The sequence below is a fragment of the Gopherus flavomarginatus genome, chromosome 3 (assembly GCF_025201925.1).
Source record: "Gopherus flavomarginatus isolate rGopFla2 chromosome 3, rGopFla2.mat.asm, whole genome shotgun sequence".
In the NCBI taxonomy this organism is placed as follows: Eukaryota; Metazoa; Chordata; order Testudines; family Testudinidae; genus Gopherus; species Gopherus flavomarginatus.
This window is the reverse complement of record NC_066619.1, coordinates 40,622,108-40,636,917: the sequence shown is the minus strand read 5'-3', so window position 1 is coordinate 40,636,917 and position 14,810 is coordinate 40,622,108. Positions and strand designations below refer to the sequence as shown.

The window sequence follows — 14,810 nt, the reverse complement described above, 5'->3', positions numbered from 1 at the left end:
AATGTCGAGTTTTCTTTTTTTTTCCTTTAGAAGAATGAAACTGCACTATACATCTACCAATAACTTATACCATACAACTTTGTAGACAATTACAAAAACTGGACAAAAATTGAAATATCTTCCATAAGGGAAAAACATTTATCGTTACTATATGAGTGCAAATAATCTTTAAATTTGGAGGATAGGATTAAAATTCAAAATGATTTGCACAAACTGGAGAAATGGTCTGAAGTAAACGGGATGTAATTCAATAAGAAATGCAAAGTACTCCTCTTAGGAAGGAATAATCAGTTAGACACATACACAATGGGAAATGACTGCCCAGGAAAGAATACTCTGGAAAGGGAGCTGGGGATCACAGTGGATCACAAGCTAAATATAAGTCAACAGCGTAACACTGTTGCAAAAAAAGCAAACATCATTCTGGGATGTATTAGCAAGAATGTTGTAAATGAGACACAAGAAGTAATTCTTCTGCTCTACTCCACACTGATTAGGCCTCAACTAGAGTATTGTGTCCAGTTCTAGGCACTACATTTCAGGAAAGATGTGGATAAATTGGAGAAAGTCCAGAGAAGATGACAAAAATGATTAAAGGTTTAGAAAACATGACCTATGAGGAAGATTGAAAAAATTGGGTTTGTTTAGTCTGGAGAAGAGAAGACTGAAGGGGGACATGATAACAGCTTTCAAGTACATAAAAGGTTGTTACAAGGAGGAGGCAGAATGTATTTTGCTCTTTTTAAAAAAGACTATGTACAGTAACCTAAGAAATATTAATAATATGGAAGAAAGAATGATATTGGGACTGATTCTAATAAGCACAGTTTCTAACAGCTACCATATATTTCATAGAATTGAACTCATGGAAGGGACCTCGAGAGGTCTTCTAGTGCAGTCCACTGCACTCAAGGCAGAACTAAGTATTACCTAGACTATCCCTGACAGGTGTTTGTCTAACCTGCTCTTAAAATCTTCAATGACAGAGATTCCACAACCTCCCTGGGCAATTTATTCCAGTGCTTAACCACCCCGACAGGAAATTTTTCCTAATGCACTACATAAATCATCCTTGCTGCAATTTAAGCCTGTTGCTTTTTGTCCTATCCTCAGAGGTTAAGGAGAACATTTTTTCTTAAACAACTTCTAAAATTTGCTATTAAAGCAGGGGCATATCAACATTGTCTTAATGGAAGATGGTTATGTACTAAAATGCAGTATATAAGCTTGTGAACAAATTGTGGCTACCCCAAAAATGCTTTCCTTCTTGAGTAACAAAATTACTAACATTTAATTTTTTAATCAAACAGTCATGTGAGAAATGAAATTCAAGAAAAATCTTGGATTTGAATGAATATCCTTACCAGCAATAGGCTGTTTTTACATTAAGGCCAGTAAGGACCAATATGATCTATTTTTGACTTCCTGTGTAACACAGGCCACAGAATTTCATCCACCACATCTTTTAGAGCATCATTCAATTCTGATTTAAAGACTTCAAGTGATGGAGAGTCCACAGCATTCCAATGATTAATTATCATCACTGTTAAAAAAAACTGTGCTTTAAATCTAACCTGAATTTATCTAGCTTCAGCTTCCAATCGTTGGATCTTTTTATGTCTTTGTCTGCTAGACTGAAGAACCCTCCACAAAAAGTTTATTTTTTTAAAGTTTTAGTTTGAATGAAGCAGCTAAGGAAACAAGACCTTGTACCTAGCTTTGAAAACAGCTATAAAACAGTATTGTAGACTTCATTGTGATGGGTTGATGGTATTGACTCTCCTGTTCTATTTTAAGGCCCATTTCATCCTTTCATGCTTGAAAATGGATTTGTTGAACTGGCCTCATAACTTTCACTATTTTGCGAAAGGCGATATTGGGAGCACATAATACTTTAGGAAACATTTTTGTCTGACTCAGATACTACAGTGCTTCTTGCTTAGTCTCATGAAGGCACTAGAATGCTCCTATGGACTCTGCTGGAGCATCCAACCTCTCAACAAGCCACTTTAGCAGTACATGGCCTGCATATATATTATTCTGTTCTATACAGGTTCCTATACTGCACCTTTAACCATAATATGTGAGTACCCTCCAGCAATGCTTTAAGCAATGTGATTAACATAAGTTGTGTTTGTTCTTTCATCCCCTCCCCAGGGGAAGATTATGTGCAGTGGAGTGTTTTACTTTGGATTAAAAAAAAATATATTTTCACACACACACACACCCCTATATGTTTATATGAGAAAAGGCAAGGCCAAAGAAATATGCCTTGCTCTTAGAGTGGAAGGTAGTGAGATTTGTGATGGTTATTAGTTCCTCTAGGAGTTCATTCCAGTCTTGGACCACCTCCAAGAAAGCGCTATCCGTATTATAGAAAATTCCATTGTGCCCGAAGAGCAAAGTTCGCAGTCTTGGACTTTATCTTCAAGCTGTGGTGGATCTTTAAGATAATCTGGGCCTCAGCCATTGAGCACCTTTAAGATAACGAAAACCTTGAACTTGATTCGAAATTCCATGGGAAGCCAGTGTATAGAGTGGAGGACAGGAGTGATATGTTTGCAGTAGCCTCTGTTGCCGAGGAGACTTTCCCCAGTGTTTTATATTAGCTGGAGTTTCCTAAATGTTGAAGACTTCATGCCCAAGTATATTGCAGTGCAGTTCAGCTGTGGGGTGGCAAAGGTCTGCATAACTGAGGCCAAAACATCATTCACCAGGATGGGACAGAGTCTCTGAGCCAACCAGAGATGGTACAAAATATTACTTGCAAAGATTGCTATATGAGAGCTTAGTATTAGTGAAGAATCCAGGCGCACTCCTAACCTATCCACTGTACTGACCAATTGTGGGCATGCACATTCAACATTACATCCACAGACCAAATTCTTCAAGATAGCATAACTTCTGTCTTGCTCATGTTCAACTTCAAGTGTTAACTTACTGAGTTCCAAAATCTGTAAAGTAAGCCTACAGCAAAATGATGCTCAGTAACGTGTGATTACGTTAGAGAACTGGAGATAAAGCATTAGGGTTGCTCACAATCCAAGAACTTTGATTCAGACCTATCCTGGATTAGGACAGTAGAATTAATCTCACCTCCAGAAGGCTGATGGAAATACCTATAGATCCAGTCCAGTCTACAATTTTCAACAGTTATTTTATAGCCAATTAGACATCACCGTAATTGGTTAAATGCAACGTGGTACCATTTATTTCTGACATCACAACTCAATTTAAGTGCTCTTGTCCATACTACGTTTTTGTGAAATCCCAAGAGATGTTGGGTTGTTGTAGTCTCTGAGGATCAGGTGGATGTATTCCATATAATCTATTTCTTATCTGTTCGAAGGGAGTGAGCATTGGCGTACCTCAGTCCTATCCATTATCTTCTAAATATTCTATCTTATAAAGTAAAGCTGTATTTAAGTAGTGGTAAAAATAATCTATACTTGATTTTTTAAATTGAAGTTCTACTTTTTTAATTCTTGTCAACTTCTCATTTTACTTTCATATTTAGGATAAGAATTGCTTATAAAAGATGATAAAATGCAGCTTTCAGATTACTTATAGTTATGTGAAAATGTTCTCTTTTCATCAAAAAAAAAAAAAAAAAAGGAAAAAATATACTACATACCTAGGAAAAAAGAGACACTGCATCTAGCACTGGAATATTTCATGTCTTTGTTTCTGAAGTATTACAGAGAATACACGAAAACTTTTTTTAAAAACCTGCTTTGATATTACTTTATTTAATCTATCATTAAATAACCATCTTGATATCCAAAGTTTTTGTCCCATCTTTAACTCAATTCTAGAAAATTTCCTCTAGGAAATGAATTTGTAATTTGGTGTTAAAACTTCTAACACTAAAAATCCACATCAGTTATCAAATACTTCAGTGTGAAGCGTACAATAGTCTAATTCAGGCCTGCACAACTCGTAAAGCGGTGTGGGCCATATTACTCCAAAAAAACAGCTGAGGGTCGAACCCCACCGGCCCTGCCAAAATCCCCCACCCAGCACCACCAAGCCCCCAGAAATACACCCCACCCAGCATTGCCCACCCCACAGAAACAAACCCTCCTTCCCCAGCGCTGCCCCACAGAAACAGTGGTATTGAACCTTGGTAATATGTTATAGCGGGCCCCTAAGGTAGTATAATTAAGGTAAAAGAAAATGTCTTATTGCTAGAAGTAGAATAAGCTCTTCCCCCAACTTTGTAATCGATTGCCCTGTTGAATGAATGAGGTGTGAATGTGGAAGGCAGCACCTCCAGACAGCTGCAACCCTTGGAGAGGGGATGGGAGCTAGACCAGATCAGTAGAATAGGTCAGCCACTGACTCCTCGCTTGCCTCCTCAGCCTCCCCCACCCCCACCCCCAGCTCGCTGCTTGCCTACTCACCCCCTGCGGGCTGCACAATGAGCCTACCTACTCACACCCCACGGGCCGCACAATGAACCCAACTACTCACCCCCTGCGGGCCACACAGTGAGCTCACGCGGGCCGCATGCAGCCCCCAAGATGCATGTTGTGCAAGCCTGGTCTAATTGTACACAAAAGGACGCAAAAAGGGGAAACAAGCAGGACACAGTATAGCACATATGGAACATGGCCCAAGCATGCAAAGAACATACAGGGCTGGTTTCAACAAGTTCCCTGCATTTGAACAGCTCTGGGATTCTAGAGGTGTAGACTATACCCTTTGAGCATATGCCGCTCCATTAGAAGCACAAGCCATCTGGCATATATTTTCTATTGCTCTCAATATGCATGATTCTTGGACCACTGTTGGGGTTTTGGTATCTATATCAACAAGGGCTGGTCTATGGAAAGCACAGTTCTGCAGGACAGGAAATGGCCAACTGTGATCCACCTGTTCAGGAGTCCCTTGAATGGATTATCTTAAGTGGTCTGAGTGCAAACTACACTGGGCAGCTCTCTTCTTCACATTTTTGGGGGGTTTCAGTGTTTACAAATTGGTGGCAAAAGCTCATAGGAAGGCCCACCTGAACACCTAAGTTTCAGAGGATCTGTGATTCTCCAAAACATATCAGAGAAGGTTGACCCATTGGGAACCTGAGATCCTGTCATCTGGGGCTAGGGTGGACGAAAGAGGCAAGGAGTGGCATAGAGCTTTGTGATAACAGTTTGGTCAGGAACATTCTGAAAAGAAGCAATCTGGATTATAAATTTGTTTCATCATCGTTTTCTTCCTCTTTTCTGGGGATGGAGAAGAAATCTTTCTATTACACTTACATATAAAAGAAATTATAATTTTTATTCTTTGTGCTGTAATTGCAGGACCTGGTAAAAAGATTAAAAAATGTAGAGTATTGCAAAGCTGAGAGTCAGGTGAATGGAGAACACTTGCCAAAAGTGGGTAAAAATTATAGGGTTCAGTAAACATGTGTGTGACTTTTCAGCCACGGAACAAAAGGAACAAAGTTTCGTTTTCCAACTATGCCAAAAGCCTTACCAAATATGGAATAATTAAACAGTGCAAAATGTTTAGAATACAAGACACATACTGAAAAAACCCAAGTCAATGCATGGTTACCATTGTTTAAAAACAAACCTACATTAAAGAACAAGGGCAATATAAAATGGATTATTGTCTTATTTTCACTTATTCTCACGGAAACATCTTGCAAATCAATGTAACAAAATAAAGGATTTCCAAAATTAGCCAGTGTCTGTTCCTAGAAAGGTACTGGCAAATCAAAGTGGCAGGCCGATTCAAGACAGCACTAGGGACGCTGTGTTTAAATCAACTTTTCTTTCAAAATTAAACAATTAATACTGTCAATAGTAGGAGTTTAATATATAAAAAAGTAAGCACCTCTTCTTATTCCATATAGTTTGATTTCAGCCAATAAAAATATTTTTATTACTAGTTGGTGGTGCTTTCATAACAATTGCATTTTCCTCATTATTCAGAGCACAACTTTTCTCTGGAATCCTGTGAAAAAGACTTAGGATCCAACACTGTTCGTTTACATCTCCTGTTCGCAAGGGCTGTAGGACCCGGCTCCAATGCTGCAGCTGATACCATAAACACTATTTTAATTGGTGGAACGGCCTGTCTGCATGTAAAAACCTATGCCATAATTAAAAGTACACCAGGATGTAGTATATATACTTGTGGCACGTTTAGTTCTACAGCTCTTGTTTTAATATATATTTACTTTCTCAGAATAAAAATGAAAGTGAGATGTAGCATCCAAATGGTGTGGGTTCCAGGGAAAATATTATAAATGTTTGCCCTCTCCCTACTCCATCAATCAAGCTATCCATTCACAATTTATTATTCTAATAGGTTTGTGCAAAAATTCAGCTTCACCATTTTAACAACATACCAAACTACTGTAGACAAACTTCAACTACCATCATTTTAATAAAACATATACCCCAAATAATCAAAATGTGGGTACTCAACGACATTGTCCCTGCCCCTAATGTGTATATCCTGTTAGTCTGTCAGGAAGAGAGTTGTGAGATCACCTCCTTCTGGGGAGGGTGGGGTGGAGGAGGAGGAAGGAGGGGAGAAGGAGAAGAGAAGTTGGATTGGGAAACTGGAAACTTTGCTTCCCTTCCTTGAAGATTAGGAGGAAAAGTACAGAGGTGAAATCTTCAGCGCTCTTCCACAAAGGCCCAGATGATTGATGCAGGACCTGACAAGTCAATGGGGAAGAACATTCAAATCAGTTCCCTATTGGCCAAGAGTAGCAGAGGTGGGAAGGGTAGATTGAAGCATTACTCTTTTTGTCCATGGGGTAAGAGGGTGGGAATAACTCCAGAAATACACCACAATGAATATCATTCTTTTCATTTACTAAAATAGCATTTGAATTCAAAAAGATATATTAAATGTGAATACTGGAAAATTAATGCATGCTTCCTTTAATAGAAAAAAAATACCCCCCCCCCCCGACCAGCCTGATTCCAAACCTTATATCAACATTAGCAGGATTTTTGGGTGTTTAGCACTTCGAAAAATCAGACCAATGATGCTTTTACTTCTACAATGGAATTTTTTTCTCAAAATTGCGCCCATATCAACATCATCTTGAAGACAATGTAAAGAAGCATTTCACTAATTGCGGTCAGTGGAATGCTTGTGGTCCACAGAGCACTTGCTGGTCACGTGGAACTGGTTTCTCCTCATTTCCAACTAATAAATCACATAGAGAAACAGCCTAAAATTACATTAAATAATTACCTAATATCACTTGTGCATGTAAGCAATGGCTGGAGCTGCCTCAGGAATGTTACGCAATCAAAAATGAGAGGGCAGTCTGATTTTGAGGGGTTGCGGTATTAAAATGTAATCTATACTCTGAAAGAGTGAGAACCTCTGATCTAAGGAAGAAATGTATAAAAACTGAAAAGCATGGTCCATATGCTCCCTTCTATTATGAGAGAAGCCATGTGGACTTTTTTAACCTAGGAGATTATATTGGTCCCTTATTACTAAGGACAGACTTATAAAATGTCACAGACTGTTTAGGAAGACAGAAAGTTTTTTAAAAATCCACTCATTTCATAGTTTGTAATTGTTACTAACCCCACAAGAAACCCTACCACCACCAGATCAATGAATTCTATATATGAACCAGAATGTGATAATAAGCACAATGGGGCAAGAAGATAAGATGCTGGATGGCTTTGTTTCAGCTTCAATGACCATGCTATCTAAAGGACATTTTAAATCTGAATCCAGGGCAAGAAACATTTTCCATGCTTTCCTCCTCTCTAAATATATGTGCATATTATACTTAACACCTCTATAGCATACATAGTTGTAAAAGTATTACAGCCTCGTAATGCCAAACAATCCAACTGGTTGAAACAAAGGTCATGTGACCCATAGTAGCTGTTCCCCTAGTAGCATATGAGTGATGATTTTTAAACTTAAAATAGATTACCTAAAATAGAAAAGACTCATTCAAGGATGCCTGATGCTGCACCACATTTAATACAAAGAAATCACTGGTCAGACACTTGGCTATAGCAAGGTGTATATCGTGCAGTGTGGGACAAGAGCACAAGCCTGAAGGTGGTGGAAAGCTTGTTTTCCCAGTACTGGGTTGTTGTGAACAGGAGCAGTCCTCAATAACAACTTAGAGTAACCTGAGAAGCTGAAACTGCAGCTGGGGATCAATCCAACACAGAGGCATCTCAGACATGTCCCCTATACTGCCAGCAGAAAAGTGGGATGATACAGGAGCCTTTTGGTGGTTCTATGCCTTTAGAGCAGTGGCTTTCAAACTTTTTTTTTGGGGACCCAGTTGAAGAAAATTGTTGATGCCCACGCCCTAATGGAGCTGGGGATGAGGGGTTTGGGGTGTGGGAGGGGCTCAGGGCTGGGGCAGAGGGTTGGGGTATGGGGGCAAGGGCTGTGGGGTAGGGCCGGGGATGAGGTGTTTGGGGTGCAGGAGGGGCTCAGGGTTTGGGGGCGAGCTCAGGGCTGGGGCAGGGGGTTGGGGTGTGGGAGGGGGTCAGGGCACTGGGCTTGGGGTGCAGGCTCTGGAGTGGGGCTGAGGATGACAGGTTTGGGGTGCAGGAAGGGGTTACGGGTTCGGGGGGCTCAGGGCTGGGGCAGGGGATTGAGGCGCGGGGTTGGGGCACAGACTTACCTCCGGCAGCTCCCAGTCAGTGGCACAGCCAAGGTGCAGAGGCAGGCTTCCCACCTGTCCTGGCACCGTGGACTATGCTGCGCCTCAGAAGCAGCCAGCAGCAGGTCTAGCTCCTAAACGTAGGTGCGCAAGTGGCTCCATGCACCTCTTGCCCGCAGGCACCATCCTCTCCCCCCGCCCCACCCCCATTGGCCGGGAGTGCAGAACCAGTGTTCGGAGCAGGGGCAGTGTGCCAAGCCCTTTGGCCCTCCTGCCTAGAAGCCAGACCCGTTGCTGTCCACTTCCGGGGTGCAGCGCGGTGCAGGAACAGGTAGGCACTAGCCTGCCTTAGCTGGACAGCACTGCCGATGGGACTTTTAATGTCCTGGTCAGCAGTGCTGAGCAGAGCCGTTAGGGTCCCTGGATGCTGAGCAAGGCAACCCAGTGCCTTACATGCCACGACCCAATACTGGGTCACGACACGAACTTTGAAAAACACTGCTTTAGAGGATGCCCGTTGTGCATTGTGGTGATGCTCCTATGGCAGACTGACCATAATGTACTGGCAGCATGATGAAAAAGGGATGTGCAACACTAAAGGATCTGGCTCTATAGTTGAACAACATAAATTCATTTCACATTTGGGGACACGTGTTCAAACACTGGTCTCCATTTTTACTGGTGCAAAACTGTAGGCACAAATATTGTGCTTGTAGTTTTGGTTGCTTAGATACATAAAATTATCTATATTTCTAGTGCACATACCTATGGATGCAAAACTGCACCTACAAAAATGGAGACCCAGTTTAGGATTGGCTGAAAATCTGACCCTAAATTAGTGGTTGTGACAAACTTCTATGGCCTTCTTAATGCTATCATTCACATTGTTTGGGGAGGAAAACATCAAATAAATACAGCCTCAAAATAAAAGAAAATTAGAAGAGTTTAACATACACCCCAGGATACCAGCAAACATAATCAAACAATATTCTGAGTAAATATAAATAGCTAAAGAAGATGCAAGGTACAAATTAAAAACTAATTTACATTTATTCAAGATGGATCCTGATCTTAAGAGCTAGATCTCTGGTACTGGCTGAGACAAAGTCCTTTCACTTTGTGATTCAAAATATACCCCTCAGCAAAGGCTATTTAATAATACAGCATGGTTAACTAAAAAAAAAAAATCTTAAATGGGATGATGAATGATACAAAAACTGGCATTTTCAAGTTCATAGGAAAAAAACTATTAACCTCGGGATGAAAAAATTATCTAGGCCTCCGATGTTGGATATTATGAAGTCCTTTTTTCAATGTACAGGAAAATTTATTTCTCTATATACCCTATTTTCCAGTTAGTGTGATATGCAGAGAGACGATATATGCATACATGAACAAACAATACACAGTTCACTTCTGTTTATCCACATGGCCTGGGAGGATGGTGAATATATATACATTTTAGGGGCGGAGGGCTTGACCAAGGGCATAGCCACACATAAGCTTGTGTCTATGTGGGAGCAGAGCAGAGACTGGAAGTAGTAAAACCCTGCATGCCAGGTCACAATGCCACTCAGATATGGCCTGGCCACTGCCCTGTTATGGCAGCAGGGAAGTGGTTCTGCTATTACACCATCCAGCTCTGGTTACTGCTCCTCATTTTCAGAAACGTGCCTCAACCCAGCCATGGCCCTGGGTGGGTGGCAGATGCTGGCTACAATCAGATTAGCTGTGGGAGATGGGAGACCATGGGAAAGCAGTAACCAGAGCTAGGTGCTAAGGGACAGAGTCCCTCTTCTGCACGAGTGTGAGAGAAGTGGTTGCACCAGGGAGTGGTCTTGAGACCTGGCAAACAGGCTCCTGCTCCCAGTCCCAGACTCTGTTCCGTTCCCCATCAATACAGGCTCCATCTCCATCCAATGCCACCCAGCTCAGGTTACTTCCTTTCCTATTGATGAAGGCATGCCCTGCCCTCATCCATTTCTGGGTGGGGGCCCTGGTCAAAACCTGATTGTTTGGCAGCTGAGAGCCAATCAGAGCCTGTGTTGATGGGGAAGCAGAGATGTGCAGAATGGTATGAAGTGGCAGCAGCTCTACTAAAAGACTGCCCCATGGTAACCTGGCTCAATCTTAAAAAAAAGAAAAAAAATCTAGGGCTGAGACACCTCCATAACCCCCCTCACTTTAAGCACTGTAGCTGGTGCTCAGATTTGGGTGGGCCTCGGTGCTAAGACCCAACCAACCCACTCGTGGCTACACCACAGAGGCAGAGATAGATTTAGGGAGGCTGAGCCCCCTCTAGCCTTAGCCACCTGCTGCCTATGCCTGGGAGACAGCCAAAACTTTTGGATAACTGGGCATTTGAAAAAATGGAAATGCTATTAACTAATATAGGGAGACATACTGTGTATTCAGATAACTACGATTTTTGGATAGAGAATTTGGATAATGAATTATATTGTATATCTTATTTTAATATACATACTATACACACTGTAACAATTAGCAACATATATTTGTATTTAAATACAAATAATGTATAGTTTATTTTGCCTGTTTCTCAGAAGATTTAACTTAATCCAAGTGAAATGAAAAGGAATGTGCATCCTTTTCGTTTTCTGCTCCATTTCAGATAGTCATTATGAATTACTATTCACATATTAAGAGACTATCTTCCTAAGAGAACCATTTTCTCACACAACTATTTCAGCTTCATGATGCTGACAACAACAATCACCATCAGTTTTGCTTACTGATTTACAAGCTGTTTTATGTTGCTTCTATGAATAATTTAATAATAATAAATATTTGAAAAGAACAAAAGCTTTTAAAAGCATAGTTTTAGCTTCTCACACAGGGAGAATACTCATTTTTAGCTCCAGGAGTTATGAATGAAGAATTCTCTCAAATGAGGACAGAGTAGAATGAGATTTGTCCATGACACAGGCTTAAGATTCAGATGACAATATAGCTATTAAAAGTTTGGAGTAAGAATCATGATATCAATTCCAGATTATAACAGTCTCCACAAAACCATCAACCAGTTAACCGAACAGAGAAACTTCAACTATTTTTAAGAGAACTTAATGCACTTGATTTCTTGACATTTCAAACCACAATAGATTCAACATCAAAAGTCTAACTGAATAAGTTACAATGCTGAATGTTCAAACAAAATGACCTGTGCCTGACTTTCAGGCATTGTTCGTTTGAGAAGCTTAATTTGGTCCAATTCTGAACTTCTCATTGGATTTTGAGGTAGGGACTGAATTGGATCAGTTACATTGTATCTACCCGCCTGGTAAGAACTGTAGTACTCTATTCCCTTTTCCCCCATGTCTCCCAGCATCTTCAGCTTCTGTCTCAACTGGACAATTTTATAGATTAGAAAAAGGATCACAGCACAAGCTAAAATGAAAAAGGCTAATAAAATGTCAAATGCCTGATTCAGTTTCTCCACCTGCTGTGTACAGATTAGAGATGTTTTTAAGGATACAGATGCAGCATCTGGAGGAAATACACTTTTCTGTTCCATGGTCAAGTTAACTGGCACAACCTGTGCAGCTGTTTGCACTGGTAATACTGATAACACTGTCGTTGCTTCTGATGGATTCCCAGCAGCGTATTCTTCATAAAGAAATTGACTGGCAGATGTCGTTGGAGCTCTTCCCCAGAAAGTAACACGTTTAGTTCCAGCATTTTCCAAATGTACAAGTGTATCATATGTGGTTACCATGTGCCATGCCATTACTAAAGTGGCAGTGCTATGATGGATACCGACAGATGCTACACTCCAGGCTGTTTCTGGATTAGCGGTGGTGATAGCACAGTTTGTAAATTCGGTCCATTTAACATAATGCAAAGGTCTACCACGCATACTTGGGGGATTTTGACAATGGATTTTGACAGAGATTGAAGATAATGCTAGCCAATTCCGTAGCCCAAGCAGTGTGCAGCTACAGTTCCAAGGGTTGTTATTTGCCTGTAGATGAGCTAATGAAACCAAAGGCTTGAGCACTTTAGGCTGCAAATCAGTAAGGTTGTTAGATGCTAGATTTAGAATCTTTAAAGAAGATCCCATTTTTTCAAATGTATTATCACCAATACTAACTATTTTATTCTTGTCTAGTTGCAGGTACACTAAATTATGCAACGAACTAAAAGTGTTGGAATTTACATGTTCTAAATCATTATAGCTTAAAATTAACTTTTTAAGATTATTTAATCCAGCAAATCCATTCATGATAATGCTTTTTATTTTTGCACTTTTTAAAGATAGATATTCAAGCCTGTCAAGTCCTTTAAATGCAAAAGGATGTATTGATCCAACAGGGTTGTGAGACAAGGAAAGTCTTCCTAGATTTTTAAGTATTCCAATGGCCTTTGATGGCACGTGTGTTAAATTATTACCTTCAAGGTACAAATACAGAAGGTTTCCAAGATGATGAAATGCTGTATCTGATATCCGTGAAATCTTATTGTTGGCTAGGTTAAGCGTTTGAAGACTAATCATTCCCAAGAAAGTGCCACGTCCAAGGATACTGAGGCGATTTCTTTCAAGCGTTAAGTATCGAACTGAAATGAGACCACTAAATAATCCTCTAGGAACAAAAGATATTTGATTATTCTGAAGATATAAACAATGAAGATCTGAAAGCCCATCAAATATTCCTGGATCCATACGTTTTATCTGATTATTATTTAGATGTAAGTAGCACAGTTTACTGAGTTCAACAAAAGCCTTTGGATGCACATATGAAATGCTGGAATTATCCAAATAGAGCACAGCAAGCTTCTGAAGGCCTGTTAATTCATTTGGAATTACATGCGATATATTATTCCCACTGAGGTATACAAGTACTGTACTTTTTGGAAAATTCTTTGGAATGCTTGAAAGACCTAAGTTACGACAGTTAACTTGTTTCCCAGTGCAGAGCTGGCAGACAGATGGACAGCCAAGTACCTCTTTCTGGAGCAGCAACAAAAGAAAACAGTTAAGGATATGGAGGAATACTCCTGTGCAGGGTACAGAACTCTGAAGTCCACACATATCCTTGTCTTTGGCTCTCTCAGTCATCTCTGACTTAGCTATTAGAGATAAAAAAAAAATCAAATTTGTAAATATCGCTCATTTAAAGTTCTATGGTTCCATTTGTATAATTTTAAAAAACAGATGCAACTCTTTGTGATAATTTTTAATATTCTCAGCCAATATGCCATATAAACGAACAAACAGTACTTTTAAATACTGTATTCTACTTCTTCTCTCTTTTGACACTAAATAGTTAAACATCATAAAGATTAAACTGCTTCTTAGGCAATTGCCCTATATTAGAAGTGAACTAAAAATAGAGTAAAAGAAAGGTAAAATGAATATGCTTGCCAAGCTAGTTGAAATATATTTAATCAGTTACCATTTAAAAGCAACTAATTCTGTCATAACAATGGCTTTCAGTAAATTCAACACATTGTAAATTCTTTTCCTTATTTTTATATATTTGAAAAGTTTTAAAGCTTCACTGGCATTTATAAAAAAATACATACTGACTTTTTTTATACATTGAAACAAGTTTCTTTTCATCAGTAACATTTCATTCCCTTTTTGAATTTAACTTTTAAGTGAGCCCAGTTAAGTTCAAAATATACCCAAAAAGGTCTTACCCCAAACCACAAATTCATATTATCAGCTGGCTTGTCAGGCAGTTCACTGGACTTACTTACAAGTTTACTTTTTAGACTTGCTGTAAGACTTTTCTTAGCAACATTCCAGTTTATTAGAGCGCTCACGCTTTGCCCTAGGTTTTGCAACTGTTCACTCAGGAAACATTCTTCCCATAGGTTCTTCCACAGCGAGTGGTTAAAGAGAGGTTACCATGGATACAGGAAATAGTGAGACAGGAAGTCATTTTATCTGTGCTTCTAAAGGATTGTTGGAAAGGAAATCTCAGCTATTTATTTCTAGAAAACCCAGAAATAAATTCATTTGTTGTAGTACATAGTTGTTACAGTCCACACATGTTTAATTTATAAAAACTGGTGGTGGACAATAAGAGTTGCATATCAGATAGTAAAACATATCTATTGTGATAAGACACGTCATAAACGTAAAAGCATTTATTCACAAACAGAAAATATATCATTTTAAGCATTTACCAGTTCACTGACTACAGCAAAAAGTTGTTCCTTATGCAAA

The 14,810-nt window shown here is 39.6% G+C and overlaps 2 protein-coding genes across 11 annotated transcripts in view; both read right to left on the bottom strand.

Annotated features, from left to right (window-relative positions):
• Positions 1-14,810, bottom strand: part of IPO11 (importin 11) — a 250,522-nt gene that overhangs the window by 25,857 nt on the left and 209,855 nt on the right. Inside the window, exon 29 of one of the 9 annotated variants that reach the window (XM_050946903.1) lies at positions 13,646-13,705. The exons of 7 other annotated variants lie outside the window; for them this stretch is intronic. In XM_050946903.1, the coding sequence (XP_050802860.1) occupies positions 13,702-13,705 (4 nt within the window). In that variant the 3' untranslated portion in view covers positions 13,646-13,701. Of the gene's footprint in view, positions 1-13,645; positions 13,706-14,479; positions 14,576-14,810 lie in introns of those variants that run through there. One more of the 9 variants, XM_050946902.1, reaches the window with a different exon arrangement.
• Positions 11,176-14,431, bottom strand: LRRC70 (leucine rich repeat containing 70). 2 transcript variants are annotated; one of them, XM_050946967.1, is made up of 2 exons: positions 14,339-14,431; positions 11,176-13,705 (listed from the first exon to the last, which is right to left on the bottom strand). In XM_050946967.1, exon 2 carries the CDS (start codon positions 13,692-13,694, stop codon positions 11,769-11,771), a length of 1,926 nt encoding a protein of 641 aa, XP_050802924.1. In that variant the 5' UTR covers positions 13,695-13,705; positions 14,339-14,431; the 3' UTR covers positions 11,176-11,768. The 2 variants fall into 2 exon arrangements, with proteins under 2 accessions (XP_050802924.1, XP_050802923.1); XM_050946966.1 differs by having other exon boundaries at positions 14,279-14,391.